General features: G+C 66.2%; 1 protein-coding gene across 8 annotated transcripts in view; it reads left to right on the top strand.

Moving 5' to 3' along the window:
* Positions 1–26030, top strand: part of DAGLA (diacylglycerol lipase alpha) — a 73415-nt gene extending 47385 nt beyond the window's left edge. For all 8 annotated transcript variants that reach the window (XM_066360774.1, XM_066360768.1, XM_066360787.1 and 5 more), the window contains exons 4-20: positions 111–212; positions 1280–1418; positions 4752–4839; positions 6670–6804; positions 7434–7511; positions 9052–9176; positions 14352–14505; positions 15308–15391; positions 15503–15580; positions 16044–16124; positions 16518–16660; positions 18177–18245; positions 19400–19472; positions 20818–21014; positions 21703–21832; positions 22360–22547; positions 23852–26030. In XM_066360774.1, the coding sequence (XP_066216871.1) occupies positions 111–212; positions 1280–1418; positions 4752–4839; positions 6670–6804; positions 7434–7511; positions 9052–9176; positions 14352–14505; positions 15308–15391; positions 15503–15580; positions 16044–16124; positions 16518–16660; positions 18177–18245; positions 19400–19472; positions 20818–21014; positions 21703–21832; positions 22360–22547; positions 23852–24806 (2819 nt within the window). In that variant the 3' untranslated portion in view covers positions 24807–26030. The remainder of the gene's footprint in view (positions 1–110; positions 213–1279; positions 1419–4751; positions 4840–6669; positions 6805–7433; positions 7512–9051; positions 9177–14351; positions 14506–15307; positions 15392–15502; positions 15581–16043; positions 16125–16517; positions 16661–18176; positions 18246–19399; positions 19473–20817; positions 21015–21702; positions 21833–22359; positions 22548–23851) is intronic.

Below are 26030 nucleotides of genomic sequence, written 5' to 3'. Positions count from 1 at the left end.
GGTGGGGGTGGGGGGGACCTGGTGCCCTGGCTGCCGGCAGAGGCCCCGTGGCAGGAGGGGCCAGGCCGAGGTTCCAGGGCCCTCCAGCCAGCACCCTGCTGTCCTCACAGCCATCCTGGTGATTGAGTTCATCTACGCCATCGTGGGCATCGTCTGGCTCACTCAGTACTACACCTCCTGCAATGACCTGACCGCCAAGAACGTCACCCTTGGTATGTCAGCCCGGGCTGGGAGGGCCAGAGGGGAGGGACAGGCTGAGCGCCAGCAGAGGGAGACGGGCTCTGTGAGGGTCTTGGCCTCCGTCCCCGAGGCCTGGGAGGGCCAGAGGGGAGGGACAGGCTGAGCGCCAGCAGAGGGAGACGGGTTCTGTGAGGGTCAGAGGGAGACGGGTTCTGTGAGGGTCAGAGGGAGACGGGCTCTGTGAGGGTCAGAGGGAGACGGGCTCTGTGAGGGTCAGAGGGAGACGGGCTCTGTGAGGGTCAGAGGGAGACGGGCTCTGTGAGGGTCTTGGCCTTCGTCCCCGAGGCCTGGGAGGGCCAGAGGGGAGGGACAGGCTGAGCGCCAGCAGAGGGAGACGGGCTCTGTGAGGGTCAGAGGGAGACGGGCTCTGTGAGGGTCTTGGCCTTCGTCCCCGAGGCCTGGGAGGGCCAGAGGGGGGGGGACGGGCTCTGTGAGGGTCAGAGGGGGACGGGTTCTGTGAGGGTCAGAGGGAGACGGGCTCTGTGAGGGTCAGAGGGAGACGGGCTCTGTGAGGGTCAGAGGGAGACGGGCTCTGTGAGGGTCAGAGGGAGACGGGCTCTGTGAGGGTCAGAGGGAGACGGGCTCTGTGAGGGTCAGAGGGAGACGGGCTCTGTGAGGGTCAGAGGGAGACGGGCTCTGTGAGGGTCTTGGCCTTCGTCCCCGAGGCCTGGGAGGGCCAGAGGGGGGGGGACGGGCTCTGTGAGGGTCAGAGGGGGACGGGTTCTGTGAGGGTCAGAGGGAGACGGGCTCTGTGAGGGTCAGAGGGAGACGGGCTCTGTGAGGGTCAGAGGGAGACGGGCTCTGTGAGGGTCTTGGCCTTCGTCCCCGAGGCCTGCAGCAGCTGAGGGCCCCTCAGCGTCTCACTAGAAGACTACAGAACTGCCTGCTCTTTGCCAAGCGTGGACCTTGGGGTCATGGCCCAGCAAGCGGACGGCTTCTGGGGGGCAGGGAGGCTCCAGCGCCCTTTTCTTTAGAGCTTGTGTGCCAGGGAGGTGTCCCCAGCACCTCCCCCTCTTGCTTCCCACTGCTGCCCCCGCAGGGATGGTCGTCTGCAACTGGGTGGTCATCCTCAGCGTCTGCATCACCGTCCTCTGCGTCTTTGACCCCACGGGCCGCACCTTCGTCAAGCTGAGAGCCACCAAGAGAAGGCAGCGTAACCTGCGGACCTACAACCTACGGTGAGTTGGCGGGCGGTGGCAGCCCCTCGTGGGGTTTGTTGACAGGTGGGCAAGGCTGGCCCGACACCTCCCAAACTGCATCGCAACCTGTGTGAGCCACGGGCTTGGTCCACGGCTTCGCCTCTCCCTATCTTAGTGTTCTGGTCTGTAAAGTGGGAATGATGGTAGTTCCTGCCTCACGCTGCGGTTGTGAGATTTAAATTAGCTAATATGTGCCAAGTGGTCGACACAGTGCTCCCATTATTTCGTGCTCAGTAAATGGTAGCCATTGTTATCATTCTTATCTCTTCAATGCGGACGCCAATGATCACGACAGTAAGAGCAGGAAGTATGTGCAAGTCGAGCCGGTCGTGTATGCTAACTAACAGTAACTCCGTGAGGTAGCTGTTACCATCACCCTCGTAATACAGATGAAGAAACTGGGCCACAGAGAGGTTATGTGACTTGCCTGAGGTGACTCAGCTGGTATATGGGGGAGGGGGGCTAGGACTGGCTTTAGAGCCTGTGCTCTTAACCACTAGGCTAGGGTGCCTGTAGCATTGAGGGGGCTGAAGGAGGTTAATCAAGGAAGGCTTCCTGGAGGGGTTATGTTTTCCACAGGGTTTTGAAGAAGGAAGAAGGTTGTGCCATGGCAGAGAGAATGAAGGAGGGGCCCCAGGGTCATCGTGATTCTTGTTTATTGATAGAAAACTAGCAGGGGTTTCCAGGGTGGGTCACAGTACAGTCCTGTTCATTGAGCTTCTGCTGAGAGTCAGGCCCTGCCCTGAGCTGTTTCCACCATCCGCCCTTCCGCCAACCCTGGTGCAGCTGCGAGTCCCATTCTTCAGGTAGGAGTCGAGATCCCAGAGAGGCAGAACACTTGCCCCGAGTCAGGTTGGTGGGGCATGGAACTGGCTCTACGTCTCTGACCCAGGGCCGTGGGGTCAGGGGCCCTCAGGCAGGGGGCGGGGCCCAGCTCCCCCAGCCCAGCCGGAACCTCCCCGCCCCTCCCTCCTGCCTCCACGTCAGCTCAGCTCGGCCCTGCAACCAGAGCCACACCCAGGCCTGGGCTGGCCATCTCCCAGCCCGAAGTGCCAGGCCCGAGAGCCAAAGCCCGGGAGCCTGGCCCCCGCCCGGTGCCGCTGGCCACCACCCCCTCCCGGTGCCGCTGGCCACCACCGCCCGTCCCATTTTGCTCATTCTGAGCACACTCCCCCACCTGACCTGGTTTCTGGGCTCCTGGGGCCCTGGGAAAAGTCTCTCCCTGACTCTGGGTAATTGCCTTTGGGCCCAGTTACCGCCTGTGCAGCTGGGGGTTGGCACTGGCTGTCGTTTTAACCAGAAAGTCTCCTGCTATCTCTGGGCCCCGTGCTGGTGGGTCAGAGGCCTGAGAACTCCTGGGTCCCGTCCTGTCGCAGTTTCTCCGGGCCTCAGGTGGGGTCTGGGAGGGCGGCCCCGGCCACAGCGCACTTAGTGTGACCACCTCTCAGACTGTCCACTCACCCCCCCTCTGCTCCAAAACCAACAGTTTTTCCAACAAGGACATTTCCAAACCTGCCGACCTTTCATGCACTTCCAGGTTCAGGATGCACGCAAGCCCTGCCGGGCCTCCCTGACAGGTTAATTCACTCTCTGGAAGTCAGGCAGCTGTCAAAGTCCTTGGCCTCTTTCTCTTTCCAGTGACATCTGCTGGGAGTCGGGAGGTGGGTTGTTCCCAGCATTACTCTCCGGGAGCCTTGACCTTGGATCTTGGCAGGAGGATATCTGTCCTCCCTTCACTTTAGTGAGTTCCAGGGCAGAGGGCGGCTGGTCTGTGAACTTTCTCCGTCGGGGTTTAGTTTGTCTCACCCTGTGTTGGTCTCTGTAGCCTAACTTAGTGCATTAGGCCAAACCTATCACCGGCTTCATCTCCCCCCTGCTGGACATGCGGAGTACTGCAGGGCAGTGTACAGTCAGCACCTCCGTCAGGCCAGAGGCTGAGCAGGATTTTCTCTTTGACCCTTTGAAAACCCTGTTTGGTTAGAAAGGGTTAAAAGAATATGCTGCTCTGGGAGCCCAGCTGGGCCAGCACACCTTCCCTTTATCAGGCCCCTGGCAGGTGGGACATCGAGTTAGGAGGTCAGCTTGTCACCCAAGTCCCTTCGGGCTGGCGGGTCCCAGAAACAGCAGTTCCCGTGCACCCTCTCCTGTGCCCTCCTGCCGCCCTGGGAGGCCCTCTGGCTTCCCCTGGCCTTGTAGAGCCAGGATTGGGCGCAGGAAGTGGCCTTTGCCACGGAGAAGAGCCGAGAGGCTCGGGAAGGAGGGCACAGCCCGTCGCTCCTGCTGGACGCTAAGTGCCTCGCAGGCATTCGGGGCCGCCCCTGCCTTCCCCTCCTGACCGCCGGGCATTCAGGGCTGCCCCTGCCTTCCCCTCCTGACCGCCGGGCATTCAGGGCCGCCCCTGCCTCCCCCTCCTGACCGCCGGACATTCGGGGCCGCCCCTGCCTTCCCCTCCTGACCGCCGGACATTCGGGGCCGCCCCTGCCTTCCCCTCTTGACCGCCGGGCATTCAGGGCTGCCCCTGCCTTCCCCTCCTGACCGCCGGGCATTCGGGGCCGCCCCTGCCTTCCCCTCCTGACCGCCGGGCATTCGGGGCCGCCCCTGCCTTCCCCTCCTGACCGCCCGGCATCGGGCTCTGACAGCACCAGCGATAAGGCACACATCACATGAGCAGGCCATTCCTTCTTGCTCTGTCTAGAAATGTACATTTTAAATATTGGATCTGTTATCTTTATGCTCAAAACATACCACACACCAACTTCTGGGCACCCAGCAGTGGAAGGGCCTCCGTGGATAACTGGCCAATCACTCTGCCTTCGGATACAGACTGCTGGACACCTGGTGCCCCATCCGACCAGCTCGGGGGCTGGGGGTTGGGGTGGGAATGCCAGGGCCAGCCACGCAGAGGAAGGCTGGGGCGGGGGGCTGCCCCCCCAGATCCACGGAGCTGGGAAGCCCTTACACTTCCCCCGAGTAGAGAACGGGAGTATCTGAAATCCTTTTGAGGGGAAGCAGCTCTGTCTGACAGGCTTGGGCTCCCAGCTCCAAAGCCCCCAAGGCATGCTGGTGTTCATTCTGCAAAAGCTCGGTGCCTGGGCCTGGCCTTGGCCATCGAAGTCCCCCCCCCCCAGGGGACAGCCAGGTCACTGGCACCCAGCTTTGGCTGGGCCTCGGCCTGTTCTACCCTAGACCTCCTGTCAGGGAGCCCTTTTGTGGGGTCCTGGGAACAGGCCAACCTGTTTCCATAATGTCAGGGCCCTAGCTTGGCCGTTCCGGCCGTGTGACCTCACACATACCAACTCTCCCCCTTGGCAGGCACCGATTAGAGGAGGGTCAGGCCACCAGCTGGTCGCGCCGGCTCAAAGTGTTCCTCTGCTGCACTCGGACGAAGGACTCCCAGTCAGTAAGTACCGGGAAGTGGCGGCCCGAGGGCTCACGTCCTGCGGCCTGCCACTTGGGGGCCGTGGCTCACTGGCCGAGCCGGGTGGACCGGGCTGGCGGAAGGAAGCTGGGTTCTGCGCACGAGCCAGGGGGCAGCCTGCCTGCCTGAGTGCCCTCCCGCCCTCCCGCATGTGAAACAGCTGACCCCTCGCTTTGTCAAGGGAACAGAGAGATTTGAGGATTTTTTCATTGACCCCCTTGGAGCTCAGAGTCTAGTTTAGGAGAAGAGATACTAAAAAACCAGGGTGACCCAAAGACAAGCAGCGTGTCACCGGCTGCAGGTTACTCCAGAAGCTCCGATGGAGCTAGCAAGTACCCAGTGTGGCCCAGCGCGCAGTCAGCGGGGCCGCCAGAGGGCCAGCCCTGTCGGTGGCAGGGGGCTGCATGGGGCACCAGGTCCGCTGCGGGCAGCCCCTGGGGGCGGGGCCCTTAGAGGTCTCCTAGTCCCTTCCCTTATTTTGCAGATCGGGCAGCTGAGGCCCAGGGAGGTGGAGTGACTTGCCCCGCGTCCCACAGCCAGTTAGTGGCAGAGCCAGTGGGGTCAGGAGGCTCCTCCTCCCTGAACCGCACAGCTGGTGGCTTCCATGGAAGCCACCGGAAGCCTTGAGTGTCTCTTTCCCACCAGCAGCCCCTCCTGAGCTGTAGAATGAGTAATCACGTGTAAGAAAGTCCCTCCCCAAGGTGCCCTGGTGAGTGAGGAACACCCCCACAGGCCTAGGGGGTCCCACGGGTCACAGCCCAGGCCTGGCCCACAGGTGGGCCGTGCAGGGGGCAGGGAGCAGTCCCCTGGCAGGCCGGGGGCGAGAGCACGCAGCAGCGTCAGGCTGGTGCTGGAGGCTGGTGAGAGGCAGAAGGTCACAGAGGGGATGGGTCAGGTCCAGTTCAGAGGACGTTTTTTTCGCTTCAGCCTTTGCTGTGTTGCTTAAACACTTGAATCAGACGCCAGCATTTAAAAATCAGGGTCGTGTATGTAAACTTCGGTATTTCCGGATCCGGCCACGTCGGCCCCTCGCAGGCCGCTGAGGTCAGCCGGAGCTGACCCGGAGCTGACCCGGAGCTGGCTCTGTTGGGCCCCCTTAGGCATCTGGGTTTGCACCCCTCGATTTCTTTTCTCTTACAAGTGCCAGGTCGTCCAGGGGGAAACCAGAGAGAGAGAACCAGTTGCCCTGAGCTTGCTCCCGCCACAGCCTCTCCTGACATGTCAGGGATGAGGCCCCAGCTGCAGCGTGGTGCAGGGCAGGGAAGCAGAGCTCACAGGCCGGCAGGGCTGTCCTGAGGACAGGGGGCCCCGGCCAGCATCACGCCCTTCTCCAGGCACCGGGCGGGGGGTCCCCGAGCCTGCAGCCCCGGGCAGGAGGGGGGAAGGCACCCCGAGCGGGGAGGAAGCAGCAGGAGCTTAGTGTGGGCTTCTCTGCTAGAGAGAAAGGCCGGAGGAGGACCCCGCGGGCTGTGCAGGCCTTGGTCCCTAGTGTCTGGGGAGAGAGCAGGAAATGGCTCCGCTTGGCATCTGTGCGTGCTAGACGGTGAGTGCCCGAGGAGCTCCGAGGACAGAGGCGGGCTGGGCGGTGGAGATGGACAAGGGCCAGGGCTGCGGGGCCCGGAGCAAGGCCCTCAGGCTCCCACTGCGGACGGCCGCCCGGGGCCGCACGGGCTCAGGCCCAGCGGGCGCCGTGAGCGCCGGGGCAACCTGCGTAGGGGCCCAGAGCAGACGCCAGCCCTGGGGGTTCACTCCTGGTCTCTGTCCTCTCTCCTGCTCCCCCGCCCCCGCCTCCCGCCTCCCCGGACCTCATAGGATGCCTACTCGGAAATTGCCTACCTCTTTGCTGAGTTTTTCCGGGACCTGGACATTGTGCCATCTGACATCATCGCTGGCCTGGTCCTGCTCCGGCAGCGACAGCGGGCCAAGCGCAACGCTGTGCTGGACGAGGTGTGCGCCCAGCCTCTCCCCTGGAGCCCCCCCCCCCAGCCGCTTCTGCCCAGGCCTCTCCCTGTCTGCTGCTTCTGGCTCCCTGGGCTCCGCACCTGCACCTCGTCCTGGGCCCTGGAGGTCCCCCTCCGGTGCTCACGCCCCTCGCTTCCCCGGCTCTTCCCTGCAGCCGTCACTCATGGATCTTGCTTCAGCGACCTCCCTCTGCTGGGCCATGTGTGGCTGCTTCCCAGGCCGGGCCACCACAAGGGACCTCTGACCACAGGGGCTAATGAATGAGGCAGCTGGGGCCTCTGCCTGCGCATTGCCTCTCCTGCCCGCCCAGCCCACCCCCCACAACACATCAGTTCCAGCTGGGGTCTCCCAGCAGGTCCTGCCGGTGCCTTTATTGGGCCTGGTCTAGGAACGCCCCCAGGAGGGGCTGGGGGTGATGCTTTGCGTGGAAGGGGAGCAACTGGAAATGTGACAGGTCCTCGGTGTTTGGAAAACTGGCTGGGCCACGGAAGAGCTAGAAACCACTTACTCCTTGGGCCCTGGGAAGCAGGCAGAGCACAGGGCTGGGCGCCCGGACCCCTCTCCCAGCGTGCAGCCGGGTCAGGGGCAGCCGCCCTCACACACCTGTTTCACAGGCCAACAACGACATCTTGGCCTTCCTGTCTGGGATGCCAGTGACCAGAAACACCAAGTACCTCGACCTCAAGAACTCAGTGAGTCACCCAACCCTGTCCCAAGTCCCTCTGTCCGCCTGCAGGAATGACCTGAGCAAACCACCTGCTCCAGCGCGAGCCCACAAATGAACCCCGAGTTTGCGGGACCATGCTCGGGACATATGGCCCTGGCCTCTCACCAGAGCGAGCTGCTGCTGTTATTGCTGTCATCGCTGTTGTCATGTGGGGCAGTGGGACGTGGCACTTCTGTTTCCATCTTCCGGGGGCAGGACCTCTTCTCTAGCGCTTTTAGTAGAAATCCAGTCAGCGTGTGTGTGTCACAGGGAAGGTGAGGGAAGGTGGGCAGGGGGATGTCCAGTGTCCAGTGCCGTCAGCCGGCTCTGCCTCAGGAGCAAACCGGCTAGGTGTTCATCCACTCCCCACTGTGGCTGTGGCCTCGAGCCAGTCCCTGACCCCCTGAGCCTGTTCTCTCACACACATGCGTAGATGGACTGGGCCTCAGAGCTCGGGTGGGAGGAAGTGAGCCATCCTGAGCCCAGTTCTCAGCACGGGCCGGCAAACAACGGTGCCGGACAGGACGCCACTAGGCAGGACTCATCCTTGCATCTGAATCCCCTGGAAAAGCCCCCAGTCCCCAAAGCAGGCCTTTGTATCCCCTTCTGCAATCAGCCGAGCCTGGAGGTGCTGGGGTCCCGCCTGCCACCTGGCAGAGGCTGCCGGCCCCGCCCTACAGCCCGAGCTCTGACACACACACAGGATAATTACCTTCCCCAGCTCCTTCCTGAAGAGTAGGCAGAGGGGCCCAGGGCTCCACTACTCCAGGCCCTGATTAAGGTGATACCTTTTCCTCTTCCCGGGATGACTAATCACCCTCTTTAACTTTTACAAGGTGACTAATTCCCTCTAAGTGCAGGAGTCCTCCGGTCCCCGTCCCCGGGGTTCTAGGACTCTGGACGCAGCTTCAGCTTGGCTTTGCGAGGACACCCATGCCTTCTGGCCTCCCTCCCGCCCTCGGGCTGATAACAGCAGCCCCTGGCCTCAGACACTGGGTTTCCAACTGGCGCCTTCTCTGGAGAGATCCCAATCTGCCAGGGGCCCCTTTCGAGCCAGTGACTCAGAGCATCAAGCTAGAGAGTCGGTGATCTGTCTGGGTGCCTAGTGTGGATGTCCCGGGCAGGCCCCACTGCTCAAGGCCGGGACGCCCCCGGAGGGCCCAGGGCCTCTCAGGGTTAAGTTTTCCTTCCCAGGCCTGGCTGCCGAGGCCGGGTGATGGCCGCTCAGGCCTTCCCCTCTCTTCCCTTACTGGGAAACTGGGCGAGGGAATCGACCCAGTGCTCTGAGTGTTTTTCTGTCCCCAAATCATTAATTCTGAGACTGGAGCCACAGGACAGGTCTCGAGAGGATATGTGCCCTGGTTGCATGGAGATAATTAGGGAAATGCAATTATCATTTGGAGGCGCGGCCCCTCCTCCAAGGCGGGAGGGGGTCTGCGGCCCGTGAGGAGCCCAAGGGCCCTGCGGTAGGGTGGCAGCGGGGGCAAAGGTCAGGAGGTGACCACCCGCTGCCTCCTCCCTTCCAGCAAGAGATGCTCCGCTACAAAGAGGTCTGCTACTACATGCTGTTCGCGCTGGCCGCCTACGGCTGGCCCATGTACCTGATGCGGAAGCCGGCCTGCGGCCTCTGCCAGCTGGCGAGGTCCTGCTCGTGAGTACCGTCCTGCGCGCCCTCCGCGGGCCTGTGCGCAGGGGCTCAGACCGTCCTGCGCGCCCTCCGCGGGCCTGTGCGCAGGGGCTCAGACCGTCCTGCGCGCCCTCCGCGGGCCTGTGCGCAGGGGCTCAGACCGTCCTGCGCGCCCTCCGCGGGCCTGTGCGCAGGGGCTCAGACCGTCCTGCGCGCCCTCCGCGGGCCTGTGCGCAGGGGCTCAGACCGTCATGCGCGCCCTTCCTCGGGCCTGTGTGCCCTTCCACGGGCCTGTGCGCAGGGGCTCAGACCGTCCTGCGCGCCCTCCGCGGGCCTGTGTGCAGGGGCTCAGACCGTCCTGCGCGCCCTCCGCGGGCCTGTGCGCAGGGGCTCAGACCGTCCTGCGCGCCCTCCGCGGGCCTGTGTGCAGGGGCTCAGACCGTCATGCGCGCCCTTCCTCGGGCCTGTGTGCCCTTCCGCGGGCCTGTGCGCAGGGGCTCAGACCGTCCTGCGCGCCCTCTGCGGGCCTGTGTGCAGGGGCTCAGACCGTCCTGCGCGCCCTCCGCGGGCCTGTGCGCAGGGGCTCAGACCGTCCTGCGCGCCCTCCGCGGGCCTGTGTGCAGGGGCTCAGACCGTCATGCGCGCCCTTCCTCGGGCCTGTGTGCCCTTCCGCGGGCCTGTGCGCAGGGGCTCAGACCGTCCTGCGCGCCCTCTGCGGGCCTGTGTGCAGGGGCTCAGACCGTCCTGCGCGCCCTTCCTCGGGCCTGTGTGCAGGGGCTCAGACCGTCCTGCGCGCCCTCCGCGGGCCTGTGTGCAGGGGCTCAGACCGTCCTGCGCGCCCTTCCTCGGGCCTGTGTGCAGGGGCTCAGACCGTCCTGCGCGCCCTCCCGCGGGCCTGTGTGCCCTCCCGCGGGCCTGTGCGCAGGGCTCAGACCGTGGAGCTGGGCCCGGGGTGGGGGGCAGGGGCTCTTCCTAAGCAGGCCGCGTGCGCCCTGGCGGCCCCCCCAGAGACCTGTGCTGCTTCTCTGCCACCCCATCTCTGGGCCTCAGCCTCCCTCGTCCCACATGAGCTGTGGCCTGGGAAGACGTGGGCTTCGGGACCACACAGTTCCGGGTCTGAATTCAGACTTGGCTGCTTGCAGCTTTGGGCAAGTCCGTCTCCCTCTGCCGGCCTCAGTTTCTTTATCTGCAAGGTGGGGATGGTGATACACACCTCCTGGACTGGGTTTGGGGGACCACACGTCCCCCGGCCTCTCACCCCCTGCCCTCTACCACATCGCCCCTTCTCCCGCCCGCGCCCCCTGCCCTGCCTTTCAGAGCCCAAGGACTTTCCTAGCAGAGGGTCCCCTCCCATCCTGTCCTGTCCCGTGGGGGCTCAGGGGAGGCCCTTCAGTGAATGGCTCCTCCCAGAGCCAGCGGCCTCGGCCTGACCCGTCTGCAGCCAGCGCCGCCCTCAGTCCAGGCCAGGGACCAGGGTGCATTCTTCCCCTGGGGGACAGAGGAGGGCGCCGCTCCTGGAGGGCCCCTCCCTGTACTCGCCGTCTCCACTGTCAGCCCAGGCCGGGCCGGAGGAGGACAGCTGCCCTGTCCCCTGGCCCAGGAAAGCAGGTGTGCTGGGCAGGCAGCTTCCACGACGCCCCTGCCCTCGGGGCCCAGAGCACCCAGCCCTCCTGTAGAGCCTTCCTTTCCACAGAAAGCTGGGTGGCTCTCTGTACTTGTTTTTACCATCCCCCCCCAGCAAGTGACAAAAGGGACCGGGGCCACCATGCCCACCCCCTGTCCCTGCCAGCCCACACGCAGCTGGGTCGTCCCTGCACCCTTGGGAGCTCCCGCTGGGACTGGGAACATCTCAGAATGAGCACCGGCCCGGGAGTCCCCTGATGGGGGCTCTGACCAGCCCCGCTCAACTCCTCACCAGCGGGGTGGGGACACCTGCCCGGCAGTGTGTGTCCTGCCCGCCCATAGGCTATCTCGGGAGCCAGGGTGTCACGGGCAGACCAGGCTCTCCGCGACAGGCTGGATGTGGGCATTTGCAGCAGCTTCTCGGTGTTGCAGGGAGAGAGCGGAGGGCCCTCAGACCCCTGCCTCGAGCCCAGGCCCTTCCCTTGGCCGCTGTTCTCCCGTCCCGCGTCCCGGGCCCCTCGGAGAGCATGGCAAGCCAGGCCTGCCTGAGGCTCTGCCCAACGCGGGCCCTGCTGCTGGCGTCTATCCTCGGGCCCCCAGACCACCGGCTCAGTCGGCGACGGTCCTCTCCCCGGACAGAGGGAGAGCCGCCCCTGACCGAGCGCCTGTGGTGTGCGGGGCCCTCCCGCATGCCGGCCTCTGGCCTCACACTGACCTGTGGGTAACCGTCAGCCAGAGGGAGAGCCGCCCCTGACTGAGTGCCCATAGTGTGCGGGGCCCTCCCGCATGCCGGCCTCTGGCCTCACACTGACCTGTGAGTAGCCGTCAGCCAGAGGGAGAGCCGCCCCTGACTGAGTGCCCATAGTGTGCGGGGCCCTCCCGCATGCCGGCCTCTGGCCTCACACTGACCTGTGAGTAGCCGTCAGCCAGAGGGAGAGCCGCCCCTGACTGAGTGCCCATAGTGTGCGGGGCCCTCCCGCATGCTGGCCTCTGGCCTCACTCTGACCTGTGAGTAGCCGTCAGCCGCCCTGGCAGAGCAGGGAGCCGCCTGTGGGGGGCCCGATGCCCTCCGGCTCTCGCGTTCAGGGGGGCACATGGCAGGCCCAGGACTCAGTTTCCAAAGGCCACGCCGTGGTGGTCCCACGGTCAGTGCTAAAGGAGGGGGCTGAGGTTGGACAGAGCGGACGGCTGCCCGAGAACAGGAGCTGGGACCCCAGACCCAGGCTCGCCCCCGCTTGGCGGAGACTCTCTCCGCACGCGTTGAGGTGGTGGTCGCCCGATGGCTTCCGAGGTTTGGCTCCGCTCTGGGTCTTCTCAGCAAGTCCTCTCCCCTTTGGGAGGTGTGGAACATCCCTCAGGTGCTACTCGAGTGAGGACAAACCTCTCAGCATCACCCACAGTCAGGATTCTTCATAACATCTCAGCTGTCGTCTCCAGACGACAGGCCCTGGTCCTGCGCTCTCGGGGCTCCTGGCGCGACCTGTTGGGTGCTGGCTCCCTCTGGTGGCCTGAGGAGCACCTGCACCCCTTGCTGGGTGCCTCCCTCTGCCGCTGGCACCCATTCATTAGGGGGGAGCCTCGAATGTGCCTGGGCGCCGGTAGTGTGGGGGCTCAGGAGAGGCCCCTCAGTGAAGGGCTCCTCCCAGAGCCAGGTGGCCCTCTCCAGGCGCTCGTTCTGGGTGCTGGAGACACAGTTCTGAAGCCGAGCAAAGCCTGCCCTCTGCAGCCTATCACCAGGCACAGACCAGGGAACAGAGCCTGCTGAAGCAGATGAGCGCTCTGGAGAAAAATAAAGCTAGGTGTTGGGACACTCGCCGGTGGGGGACTGGCTGTGTGAGGCGAGGTGGCCGGAGTGGACCGCTCCTCACAAACATTCAGCACAGGCCTGCGGGGAGTGAGGAGCCCAGCCACACAGGATCCAGGAGGAGGGTGTGTCAGGCAGAGCAGGTCATGGGTGCAAAGGCACTGCGGCAGGAATACGGCCAGCATGTCTGAGGGGAGAGCAGGAAGGCCAGTGTGGCTGGAGGGCCGTCGGAGGCTGCAGGCCGGGGATCGGAGGCTGCGGGCCGGGGCAGCGGGGCCGGGTGGGGCAGGGCCCTCGGCCGCTGGGAGGATCCGGCTCTTACACGGGGCAGGAAGGGCAGTGTTGTAAGGTTTTGAGCCAAGTGACATGGGTTGACATATCTTAAAGGGTCACTCTGGCTGCTGACCGAGAAGGTAGGCGCAGGTGCTGAGGCAGATGAGGGAGACCAGGCTGATGTAGACAAGGGAGGCCACGGTGACACTCCGAGGCAGAGAGGACGGTGGCGTGGGGCAGGGTGGAGGGCGGAGGCCAGGGAGAGCCATCCGAGTCTGGTGGTGAATCTGAAGGTGGAGCAAGCCAGCGTGCCAGCCCACTGCACGTGGGATGTGAGGCAGGGAGGGGACCCAGAGATGGCTCCCAGCGAGCATGGGGCTGCGGTGAGCAGGGTGTGGCTCAGTGGGGAGCGCTTGCAGCCTGGGGCCCCGCAGGGGCCGGGGTCCTGTGGGGAGCTGGGTGGGAGCACCTGGGCAGCCCGTCAGCGCACGGGCATCAGTGAGGCTGTGCCCGGATGGGGAGCTGGGTGGGGGCACCTGGGCAGCCCGTCAGCGCACGGGCATCAGTGAGGCTGTGCCCGGATGGGGAGCTGGGTGGGGGCACCTGGGCAGCCCATCAGCGCACGGGCATCAGTGAGGCTGTGTCCGGATGGGGAGCTGGGTGGGGGCACCTGGGCAGCCCATCAGCACACGGGCATCAGTGAGGCTGTGCCCGGATGGGGCCCCGCAGGGGCTGAGGTCCTGCGGGGAGCTGGGTGGGGGCACCTGGGCAGCCCATCAGCACACGGGCATCAGTGAGGCTGTGCCCGGATGGGGAGCTGGGTGGGGGCACCTGGGCAGCCCATCAGCGCACGGGCATCAGTGAGGCTGTGCCCGGATGGGGAGCTGGGTGGGGGCACCTGGGCAGCCCATCAGCACACGGGCATCAGTGAGGCTGTGCCCGGATGGGGCCCCGCAGGGGCTGAGGTCCTGCGGGGAGCTGGGTGGGGGCACCTGGGCAGCCCATCAGCACACGGGCATCAGTGAGGCTGTGCCCGGATGGGGAGCTGGGTGGGGGCACCTGGGCAGCCCGTCAGCGCACGGGCATCGGTGAGGCTGTGCCCGGATGGGGAGCTGGGTGGGAGCACCTGGGAAGCCCATCAGCACACGGGCATCAGTGAGGCTGCTGTGCCCGATGGGGCCCCGCAGGGGCAGGGCCACCCAGAGGGGAAGGGTCCAGGGCCGACTTCTGGGCCTCAGTGGGAGGGTGGGCTGAGGGGGCTTCCAGGGGGGGAGACACCGTCCAGGAGAGAGGGCATCTTCAAGGGAGGGAGGGGCCCTCTGGTCACAGGTCACCTGCTGCCAAGAGGCCAAGTTAGAAAGGGCTAGGCACCGGCTGGCAGAGCCTGGTAAGGAAGCTTGGGCGGGGGCAGGGGGTTGATTCCAGAGAGGATGACTGAGAAAACTGCTCTCTGTCGGGAGTCGCTGGCCCTGAGCCCCCGCCCCTCCACCCCACCCCAGGTGTTGCCTGTGCCCCGCGAGGCCCCGGTTTGCCCCCGGCGTCACCATCGAGGAAGACAACTGCTGCGGCTGCAACGCCATCGCCATCCGGCGCCACTTCCTGGACGAGAACATGACGGCGGTGGACATCGTCTACACCTCCTGCCACGATGCGGTGAGGGGCCCGGCCGGCGGGCAGGGCCAGGCTGGGGCGCAGCGTCCCCCGGCTTCTGTCCTCGGCAGGCTGCGGGGCCCGGCCGGTGGGCAGGGCCAGGCTGGGGTGCAGCGTCCCCCGGCTTCTGTCCTCTGCAGGCTGCGGGGCCCAGCCAGCAGGCAGGGCCAGGCTGGGGCGCAGCGTCCCCCGGCTTCTGTCCTCTGCAGGCTGCGGGGCGGGGTGGGGGGGCAGGGCCAGGCTGGGGCGCAGCGTCCCCCGGCTTGTCCTCTGCAGGCTGCGGGGCGGGGTGGGGGGGCAGGGCCGCGGCCAGTGTGAGGAGCGGGCAGTGCCAGGGGCCTGGCCGCCCACACCGGCCCATAGGCAGCAGGAGCCCTCGGCACTGCCCGGAGCCGCCTCTAGACCTCCCCTAGCTGGGCAGACCAGTGGGCCCTGCTTCCCACAACCCCTCCAGGCCCAGGAAGTGGACCCCAATGCCACACTCAGGGTTGGTGCTCTCCCGCCTCCGCCTTTGGGGGAAGGACTCGGGGGAGAGAACAGCGAGGCCCCGGGGAGGGGCAGCCCCCTCTCTGGGTGCAGCGGGCAGGCGGCAGCACCCAGGCTGCTTGAGTCCGGAGCCGGGAAGCAGGGTGGGCTGTGAGCTGGGCGGGGTCTGCCACGGTGGCTGGGGGCCCGGCAGACGGGCAGGGGCCTGGCCGCTGGTGCAGGCAGAGCCCCCGGCTGGGAAGGACATCGGCTTAGATCACTGGCCTGAGGCCGGCCCCATTCCAGGGCTGCTCAGGCTCACAAGCCACCCGCCTCCTAGGTGTACGAAACCCCCTTCTATGTGGCGGTGGACCATGACAAGAAGAAGGTTGTGATCAGTATCCGGGGAACCCTGTCCCCCAAGGTATGCTGCCTGCAGGTCCGGCTCACCTCTGGGAACCCCCTGCAGTCCCCAGGGATGCTGCTTCCCTCTTCCTCTCCTCACCCCGCCCCTCCCTGCTGCCTCTCGCCCCAGGACGCCCTGACAGACCTGACCGGGGACGCGGAGCGCCTGCCCGTGGAGGGGCACCACGGCACCTGGCTGGGGCACAAGGTACCCGCTGCGTGGGCCCCAAGACCCCGGCCTTCGCCCCTGCTAGCGTGCAGACCTGTGCAGGTGGTGCGGTGGGGGTCCTCCCTGCTTGCTGGGCTCACTGGTAGCTGCTGGTCCGAGAGGTGTGGGTTTGCTGCAAGGTCCACTGGGTCTCCCTCCCGGGACCCCCACAGCACTGCCCAGCCTGGATCCTGGCCTAGAGGAGCCTGAGGAGGCAGCTGTGAAGAGATCACCCTGGGTTCTCTCAGACACACAACCCTCCTGAGCCTCAGTTTTCTCATCTGTGAAATGGAAACGATGTGATCAAGTGTCCAGCAGCCCCACAGTCGTGTTACGAGGCCAAAAGGGGGAAGTGGGCAGGAGCGGGGAGTGAGCTGCTGGTCACTGGTTTGGCTGGCCCCCGGGAGGCCGCCGTCCCTCCTGGGTCCTCCCCGCGCGCTCACCTCTCCTCCTCCTCACCCAGGGGATGGTCCTCTCGGCTGAGTACATCAAGAAGAAGCTGGAGCAGGAGATGGTTCTGTCCCAGGCCTTCGGGAGGGACCTGGTGAGGCACTTCCCACGCATCAAGCCCAGTCTAGTTGTTGGGCACAGGGATTGGGACAGGTGACCCAATGACGAGAGCAGAGTGTAATCATGTCCTGTAAAGGTCATTCCCAAGTATAGGAGCAACGGCCAGGAGGGAGGGGCCTCTCCTAGGAAATCAGGAAGGGCTTATCTAAAGAGGTAGCTCCTGAGCCAGGTTTTGAAGGATGAGTAAGAGTTTGTTAGAATAGTCTCCCCAAGAAGCTGCTCTGCGGGCGGCCAGCTTGGCCTTCCTGCTGCCCCAGCGGCCGCGCCACACGGACGTGCTCCCGGGCCCTGGCCGACTCCTCCCTCCCGGGTATCGGCGCAGGCAGCTTGTCAAGCAGTGGGCTGGGTCTCCTTCTCTCGGTTCCAGGGCCGCGGGACCAAGCACTACGGCCTGATCGTGGTGGGCCACTCCCTGGGCGCGGGCACCGCAGCCATCCTCTCCTTCCTCCTGCGCCCCCAGTACCCCACCCTCAAGTGCTTCGCCTACTCACCCCCGGGGGGCCTGCTGAGGTGAGCTGCCTGCCCGGCCTGCAGGGTTCTGGGGCTGGGGGCTGGAACGGGCCGTCTGGCTTCTGGTCAGTGGGGGCCTGGCAGTGGCCTGGCAAGTGGAGGGGGGCTCTGTCCAGTGCCAGAAGGACCCCAGATCGACCTCTGGCAAAGCCCTCCTGGCAGGAAGGGCGGGGCAGGAGCAGGCAGTGCAGCCTGGCACCTGTGAGCTCCTCAGGGGCCTTGAGTCTAGAAACTGCCCCCAGGAGTGCTGGAGCAGGGCACCCTCCCCTGCCTGGGCACACCCCCTGCCTGAGCACACCCCCCCCGCCTGAGCACCCTCCCTGCCTGAGCACCCCCCTACCTGAGCACCCTCCCCTGCCTGAGCACCCCCCTGCCTGAGCACCCTCCCTGCCTGAGCACCCCCCTGCCTGAGCACCCTCCCTGCCTGAGCACCCCCCTGCCTGAGCACCCCCCTCCCCTGCCTGAGCACCCCCCTGCCTGAGCACCCCCCTGCCTGAGCACCCTCCCTGCCTGAGCACCCCCCTGCCTGAGCACCCTCCCTGCCTGAGCACCCCCCTCCCCTGCCTGAGCACCCTCCCTGCCTGAACACCCCCCTCCCCTGCCTGAGCACCCCCCCTGCCTGAGCACCCCCCCCCCGCCTGAGCACCCCCCTGCCTGAGCACCCTCCCTGCCTGAGCACCCCCCTGCCTGAGCACCCCCCTGCCTGAGCACCCCCCCTGCCTGAGCACCCTCCCTGCCTGAGCACCCCCCCTGCCTGAGCACCCTCCCTGCCTGAGCACCCCCCTCCCCTACCTGAGCACCCCCCTGCCTGAGCACACCCCTGCCTGAGCACCCTCCCTGCCTGAGCACCCCCCTCCCCTGCCTGAGCACCCTCCCTGCCTGAGCACCCCCCCTGCCTGAGCACCCCCCTCCCCTGCCTGAGCACCCCCCTCCCCTGCCTGAGCACCCCCCTGCCTGAGCACACCCCTGCCTGAGCACCCTCCCTGCCTGAGCACCCCCCTCCCCTGCCTGAGCACCCCCCTCCCCTGCCTGAGCACCCCCCTCCCCTGCCTGAGCACCCCCCCCCCCGCCTGAGCACCCCCCCCGCCTGAGCACCCCCCCCGCCTGAGCACCCCCCTGCCTGAGCACCCTCCCTGCCTGAGCACCCCCCTGCCTGAGCACCCCCCTGCCTGAGCACCCCCCCTGCCTGAGCACCCTCCCTGCCTGAGCACCCCCCCTGCCTGAGCACCCTCCCTGCCTGAGCACCCCCCTCCCCTACCTGAGCACCCCCCTGCCTGAGCACCCCCCTGCCTGAGCACCCTCCTGCCTGAGCACCCCCCTGCCTGAGCACCCTCCCTGCCTGAGCACCCCCCCTGCCTGAGCACCCCCCTCCCCTGCCTGAGCACCCTCCCTGCCTGAGCACCCTTCCTGCCTGAGCACCCCCTTCCCCCTCCTGAGCACCCTCCCTGCCTGAGCACCCTCCCCCTCCTGAGCACCCCCTTCCCCCTCCTGAGCACCTCTTCTGCTTCCTTTGCAGTGAGGACGCCATGGAGTACTCCAAGGAATTTGTGACAGCTGTGGTTCTGGGCAAAGACCTCGTCCCCAGGCAAGTCCCTGCTTCCTCTCTCCACCGTCCCAGCCGAGGCTGTTCCTCCTTCCACCGGGCCTCACCTGGGCTCCTCGGTGCTCACTCAGGCTCCTATCTCCCTGAGGGACGCCAGCACCCGTCTGTGCCTTCAGGTGTCCAAGCCCCGAGCTGCCAGCTGCCTGGCTTGGCCTTGCTGAGCCACAGACTTCCCTGCGCCCACCCTGTGACCCTGACAGCCTGGTCGTCCTGCTCCTGTCCCTGGGCCTGGCATCAGCCTGCCCGCTGCACTCTCCCTCTCCTGTCCCTGGGCCTGGCATCAGCCTGCCCGCTGCACTCTCCCCGTACCTCTCCTGTCTCTGGGCCTGGCATCAGCCTGCCCACTGCCCTCTCCCCGTACTTCTCCTGTCCCTGGGCCTGGTATCAGCCTGCCCGCTGCCCTCTCCCCGTACCTCTCCTGTCCCTGGGCCGGGCATCAGCCTGCCTGCTGCCCTCTCCCCGTACCTCTCCTGTCCCTGGGCCTGGCATCAGCCTGCCCACTGCCCTCTCCCCGCACCTCTCCTGTCCCTGGGCTGGGCATCAGCCTGCCCGCTGCCCTCTCCTCGTACCTCTCCTGTCCCTGGGCCTGGCATCAGCCTGCCCGCTGCCCTCTCTCTGTACCTCTCCTGTCCCTGGGCCTGGCATCAGCCTGCCCGCTGCCCTCTCCCCTCACCTCTCCTGGTCCCTGGGCCTGGCATCAGCCTGCCCGCTGCCCTCTCCCCGTACCTCTCCTGGTCCCTGGGCCTGGCATCAGCCTGCCCGCTGCCCTCTCCCTGTACCTCTCCTGTCCCTGGGCCGGGCATCAGCCTGCCTGCTGCCCTCTCCCCGCACCTCTCCTGTCCCTGGGCTGGGCATCAGCCTGCCCGCTGCCCTCTCCCCGAACCTCTCCTGTCCCTGGGCTGGGCATCAGCCTGCCCGCTGCCCTCTCCCCATACCTCTCCTGTCCCTGGGCCGGGCATCAGCCTGCCCGCTGCCCTCTCCCCATACCTCTCCTGTCCCTGGGCCTGGCATCAGCCTGCCCGCTGCCCTCTCCCCGTACCTCTCCTGTCCCTGGGCCGGGCATCAGCCTGCCCGCTGCCCTCTCCCCGTACCTCTCCTGGTCCCTGGCCGACACTCCTCTTGTTCTCTTCCCCCAGGATCGGCCTCTCCCAGCTGGAAGGTTTTCGCAGACAGCTCCTCGATGTCCTGCAGCGAAGCACCAAACCCAAAGTGAGAGCCCTCCCCCATCCCGGTGGGGCACCCAGCTCTGGGCACCTTGTCTGCCTTGTGCCCTGCTTGTCCCTTGGCCCAAAGCACAGCGGCCCCAGCCATGGTGGCCAGGCTGGGGTGTGGTCCTGGGGACCTCAGGCCATTAGACCCTCAGCATCTCCAAGGTCATCTCACCTGTCCCCTACCAGTCCTTGTACAGATGGGGAAACTGAGGCCCAGAGTGGAAAAGGGACTTACTTTGCTTACACAAGTTGTAACTGTCAGGTGAGGGCCCCTGTCCCACCGAGCTGCCAGAAGTCAGGAGAAAGCCATCACCTAGGCCCAGCCTGCTCTGGGCTTCTAGGGTGTGGCGGGGTCTTTTCCCACGCCTGCTGTGGCTCCCGGCTCGGGGAGGCTGGCACTCGCCGGGGGGGTCGGGGCGGCCAGCTCTGACTTTCCTCTGTGGCCGAGAGGAGAGGATCAGCCCCTCCTAACCTCTCCCCGGGGCTTTGGGGGATCCTGGGGCCCTTCCTCTGGCTAGCGGGCCCTCCGCAGGTTAGCCAGGGCCGGGAGAAGGCTGTGGCAGGCAGGTCCTTTATGCCCCCAGCCCTCAGCCTGTTTGCTGTCTCAGCTCAGTTTGGACTCTTCCTAGCCTCGTTACAGCTGACCCTCTGGTGGGCAAGACCCTGAGCCAGGTATTGGGCACCATGTGCCAGGCACCAGGGTGGGCCAGACAGCAAGTGTCGGCCCAGAGGAGCTTGGTTCAGGATGTGGGGCTGCCCCCGTCAGGTCCAGTCCTGGGCCCGTGCCAGGCGCGGGGGAGGGGGCCAGGAGTGAGGCTGCCAGGCCTGGCGGGGGCAGCTGAACTGAGCCTAGGGCTGTTCTGCCTCTGAGCTGCCGAGTGGCCTAGAGCGAGCCCCTCCCCCTCCCCTCGCTGGCCCTTCCCCTCCCCTCGCTGGCCCCTCCCCCTCCCCTCGCTGGCCCCTCCCCTCCCCTCGCTGGCCCCTCCCCTCCCCTCGCTGGCCCCTCCCCCTCCCCTCGCTGGCCCTTCCCCTCCCCTCGCTGGCCCCTCCCCCTCCCCTCGCTGGCCCCTCCCCCTCCCCTCGCTGGGCTGACTGGTCCTCCAGGGCCTCTCCAGCCCTGAACCCCAACAATCCCACGCCATCTGTCCCTGGTGTCTTTTTGGCCGTCATGGCTGCCTTCTATCTCAGACGCTGCCTCTTCAGATGGGCACTGCCCTTCCCTCTGCCTCGTGGCCACCCTAGTTCCCACCTGTCACCTCTGGGCCCTTCATCTGAGCACCTCTGTCCCCCCCCCACCCAGCTGACACGGCTCAGCTGTCCCCATCTTCCCCCTGCCTGCACAGTGGCGAATCATTGTGGGGGCCACTAAGTGCATCCCCAAGTCGGAGCTGCCTGAGGAGGTGGAGGTGACCACCCTGGCCAGCACCCGGCTCTGGACCCACCCCAGCGACCTGACCATAGCGCTGTCGGCCAGCACCCCGCTCTACCCGCCTGGCCGCATCATCCACGTGGTCCACAACCACCCGGCGGAGCAGTGCTGGTGAGTGCTGCCCAAGACCCCGGGCGGCGGGCACCACGGCGGGCTTGCCCCCGCCTCAGGCTCCGGAAGCGGAATAAAGGGCCAGTCCAGAGCGGGAAGGACTCCAGGTTCCTCTCTTATCCGCAGTGTCAGCCTCTCCCTGCTCTTGTCCCCTGGGCAGCTCTCCCCACTGTGGTTCATTTAAAAGTGGATGTCCCAGAGGGGTCACCCGAAGGCCCTGGCCAGCTCATACCTCAGTTGTCACTTGGCATCATCTCTGGGATTAGGTGGCAGACAGTTTGAGCGGGGAAGAGGGATGTGTGACAGACAAGGATGGCGAGGACTCGCCTTCTCCTGTCACGCTCGTTCAGGGGGCTGGGCCCGAGACCCCCGGCACCGTGGGCTTGTGAGCCGGGCCTGCCCAGGGTGGAGCAGGTGTGGCCCGGCTCACAGCACGCAGAGGCTGGGTAGGGGCCCCGGCTGAGGTCAGCCTTTGCAGGCCTCTGGTTGGAGTGAATGTTCCCAGCCGGGCTGGGAGTGGGGCGGGGGTAGGAGCTGAGGGTGAGACCAGAGCAAGGAGCCGGGGACACAGCCCACCTGGGCCTGCTGGGCAGGAGTCCTCCAGCCACCCCTGCTGAGCCAGGGCCTGGGGGTCAAGGCCAGGCTGCCAGGCCCCCTCAGTCCCCCTCTGGCTCCTGTGCCCCCTCAGCTGCTGCGATCAGGAGGAGCCCACGTACTTCGCCATCTGGGGCGACAACAAGGCCTTCAATGAGGTGATCATCTCACCAGCCATGCTGCACGAGCACCTCCCCTACGTGGTCATGGAGGGGCTCAACAAGGTGAGGCCCTGGGCGGCCCTGGGCAGTGACACCTCGTCCGAGTCCCGTGGTGCCTCGCGCACGGGGTCTCCGTCCCGTGTTGCAGGCGAGGGTGTGGGTGCTCAGAGGAGTTAGCCAGAGCCCCCAGCTGGGCTCTGCACCCCTCTCTGTCCACGTTGCCGCGTGGCCCCGTGACAAGGAGATGTTTCAGAGACTCCCAGAGACCCGTCCGAGGCAGGCTGAGCTCAGAGGCCCTGAAGGCCACCCGGCGCTTGTCAGATGAACAGCCGAGCAGGGGCAGTCTTGGCCGTCACCCGGCCACAGAAAGGCTGACTCAGAGAAGGGAAAGTGTCCTGGCCCGTCTGTGCCGAGGCGTGGTCACAGGGCCAGTCTGGGGCCTTCCTGCAGGGTAGGGGACCTGGGAGGAGGAGAGTGGGGCCCAGTGACCCCATGCAGCTCTGTTTGGCCTGAGAGGCCCGGCCTGCTGCCCGACCCCCAATGTGATTGTCACCCCTCCACCAGCACCAGCTTCCCCATCCTGTCCCCAGGTGCTAGAGAACTACAACAAGGGGAAGACGGCTCTGCTCTCCGCTGCGAAGGTCATGGTGAGCCCCACTGAGGTGGACCTCACGCCTGAGCTCATCTTCCAGCAGCAGCCGCTGCCCACGGGGCCACCGCTGCCTGCCGGCCTCGCCCTGGAGCTGCCCGCCGCAGACCACCGCAGCAGCAGCGCCAGGTGAGCCTGCCCCCGGCCCTGGCCCGGAGGGGGTGCAGGGCCACCGTGTGGTTTCAGAGCACGTACGCTTGTGCACGGGTGTCCCATGCACAGACCGAGCTGGTGTGTTCACTCGGCTCTGCACACACGTGCAAGAAGGGGCTAGTTTGCCCCCTCTGCTGCAACTCTCTCCCGCCCTGCTGCCACTGTCCCCCCGCCTGCTGTCCTTGAAGCCCACCTGGGCTAGTGGGCATCTAAGGACACATGGCCACCTGGTCACGTAAACACATGGATTTGTTCATAGCCATTTAGACCCAAACAGGTGGACACCCGCGTACACACATGCGTTTATGCATTTGCACTGAAGCTTACGCATGCAGGTGCGTGCCTCCCAAGTAGCTCCAAGCACACACAGCCCCATACAGATACACTTGTGGAGGACACACACTGAGACAGGTGGAGATACATATATGCAGGACACACTCGGACGGGCAGCCCTGCATGTGGATGACCCAGTCACACAGACATACGTGGGCTGGGACATGCAGACAGCTAGAATGTACATGGTACAAACACTGAGCGTGCACACATGCTCCTAGACACACAGCCCACATTCACACACACAATGGGGGATCCTCCTCACTCTCTGAGACCCTTCCTGCCCAGGTCCTGAGCCCAAGGAGGGCACAGATCTGGCCAGGAGGCCGATGAGAAGGGTGACCGACTGCTTCTTGGGCCTCTCTGCCCGCCTTCTGTGCATTGTCTGAGGCAGCTGCGTGACCAGATGAGGGAGCCCGTGTCTGTTCTCACTGCTGTAACTGCTACAGCCCCCCTCTCCCAACCTTCGTTCCCACCCTGCAGGCGGGTGGACAGCCAGGGGCTCCAGGACGCCCCCCTGACCGGAGGGTGACACTCCACGAGCGAGGCAGGAGGGACCGCGGTGTGAGGGAGGAAGGGATAGAGCTCTGGGAGAGACCCAGAGTTGCTGGCCCCTCAGGAGTGACCCAGGGCCGCCAGGCTCTTCGGGCCTGTCTCCCACGGGTGCGTGGACAGCTTCAGGACGGGCACCCCAGCAGGTCCCCTGGGGTCTGAGTTCCACCAGGGCCGCAGGCCGTTAGCGGGCCACCCTGGCTCAGCCCAGCATCAGCCCTTTCTCTGTCTCGGGTTCTTGTGAGTTGTTTTTTCTAAGGAGTCCCTACTCCCAAACAGTTTAACAATCACTCAGTGACTTTCCCCTCGACCCCAGCCCCAAGTTCCCTGCAGCCGGGGGTCAGCGTCCGCACCCCTCCTGCGTCTCACCCCCTCCTGGTCCTCCCCTTCTGCAGGAGCAAGTCCCAGTCCGAGATGAGCCTGGAAGGCTTCTCGGAGGGGCGGCTGCTGTCCCCGGTGGCCGCGGCCTCGGCGGCCCGCCAGGACCCCGTGGAGCTGCTGCTGCTGTCCACCCAGGAGCGGCTGGCGGCGGAGCTGCAGGCCCGGCGGGCGCCCCTGGCCACCATGGAGAGCCTCTCGGACACCGAGTCGCTGTACAGCTTCGACTCCCGCCGGTCCTCGGGCTTCCGCAGCGTCCGCGGCTCGCCCAGCCTCCACGCCGTGCTGGAGCGCGACGAGGGCCACCTCTTCTACATCGACCCGGCCATCCCGGAGGAGAACCCGTCCCTGAGCTCGCGCACCGAGCTGCTGGCCGCGGACAGCCTGTCCAAGCACTCCCAGGACACCCAACCCCTGGAGGCGGCCCCGGGCAGCGGGGGCGCCACCCCCGAGCGGCCCCCCAGCCTGGCGGCTCCCGAGCAGGAGGAAGAGGCGGGCGGCGGCGGGGCGGCCCCCCGGGGCGAGCTGGCGCTGCACAACGGGCGCCTGGGGGACTCGCCCAGCCCGCAGGTGCTGGAGTTTGCCGAGTTCATCGACAGCCTCTTCAACCTGGACAGCAAGAGCAGCTCTTTCCAGGACCTCTACTGCATGGTGGTGCCGGAGAGCCCCACCAGCGACTACGCGGAGGGCCCCAAGTCCCCCAGCCAGCAGGAGATCCTGCTCCGTGCCCAGTTCGAGCCCAACCTGGTGCCCAAGCCCCCGAGGCGCTTTGCCGGCTCCGCCGACCCCTCCTCGGGCATCTCCTTGTCGCCCTCCTTCCCTCTCAGCTCCTCGGGGGAGCTCATGGACCTGACGCCCATGAGCCTCAGCAGCCAGGAGTGCCTGGCAGTGGACAAGATCCGGACTTCTACCCCCACCGGCCACGGCGCCAGCCCCGCCAAGCAGGATGACCTGGTCATCTCGGCCCGCTAGCACCCGGGAGCGGCTGCCGCCGAGGCCTGGGCCCGAACGGCGGCCCCTCGGGGTCTGGGTGGCTGCCGCCAGGGCCAGACAGCTTTGAACAGAGGCCGGTTTAGCCTCAGGCGTGGGGCGCTGCTGCTGAGCTGGGGGTCCATATCCCTACCTCAGCTTAGGACCCCCAGGGCCACGGCAGCTGGACTCTGGGCCCTCCAAAGGGAGGTGTGGGGAGTGGGGAAGAGCCTGAGGCAGCCTGCCAGCCAGATGCCCCAGAGGCACCCTGGCAGCCCCTGTTCCGGGACAGGAGTGGGCACACTGACTCCCTCCACTGCCCTCCGGCTGCTCGCCCATGGCTAAGATGAGGAGTGGCCCCCGCCCACATGTTCTCATCTGAGGTCCTGGCTGGCATCTGGCCTGGCCGCCCCCCAGATCTGGTGCCTGCTGGCCAGCCCCTGGGGTGACCCCTCGCCTAGGGGCCCCGCAGTGCTGTGTGTGTTTACAGAAGCTGCCGGGCTGGGCTCAGGATGTCTCCTGGGCTGGCACGCCCCCCCAATCATGTGTTCAGTAGCCCCTCTCTGAGGTGGGCAGGGGTCTGGAGGGGCCTGGAGGAGGGTAGGGTCAGGACTGCCCCTTCTCTACTTGCGTCCCTCACGCTGACCCCTCTGTCAATGGGCCCTGGACACCCAGGCCTTCCCTGCCTGCCCAGTACTTCCTGGCTCGTGTTCTGCCCCTGGGGGCCCTGGCCATTCAGGAGTCGGTGCCATGGGAGGACGGAGGACACCCTAACCCCTCTTCCTTTGAGGGCCCCATGTGACAAGCCCTTCGCATCACCTGCCCCCACGCCCAGGCAGCCCCAGACCCTGCTCTGAAGCCAGACACTCCTCGATCCCCTGACCCCTCCTCGCTGGCCTGGGCTCTCACCTGGGCTTGCTTCCTCCCAACCCCTAATCCTGTCGCTGGGAAGTGGAGCCGGGAGTGAAGCATTGTGGCACCTTGCTAGAGACCCCTGCTCACTGCTGGGGGTGGCGCAGGAGGGCCAGGGCTTCTGGGGCTGTCCCGGCTGGAGGGGTTCCTTCCCCGTCGGGCTAAGGAAGCAGTGAGGAGGCGGAGACCAGGCCTTTTCCTAGAGGCCACGTAGGGGAGCTTGTGCATGCTCACGTGGGCGTGTGTGTGTGCATGTGCATGGGTGTGCGCCGTTCCTGAGGAGGGGGCTGCCGGGCGCCCACCCCACCCGGCCCG

This window comes from Saccopteryx leptura, chromosome 1, assembly GCF_036850995.1.
Source record: "Saccopteryx leptura isolate mSacLep1 chromosome 1, mSacLep1_pri_phased_curated, whole genome shotgun sequence".
In the NCBI taxonomy this organism is placed as follows: Eukaryota; Metazoa; Chordata; class Mammalia; order Chiroptera; family Emballonuridae; genus Saccopteryx; species Saccopteryx leptura.
The sequence above is the reverse complement of the archived record's forward strand: the minus strand, read 5'-3'. Positions and strand labels throughout refer to the sequence as shown.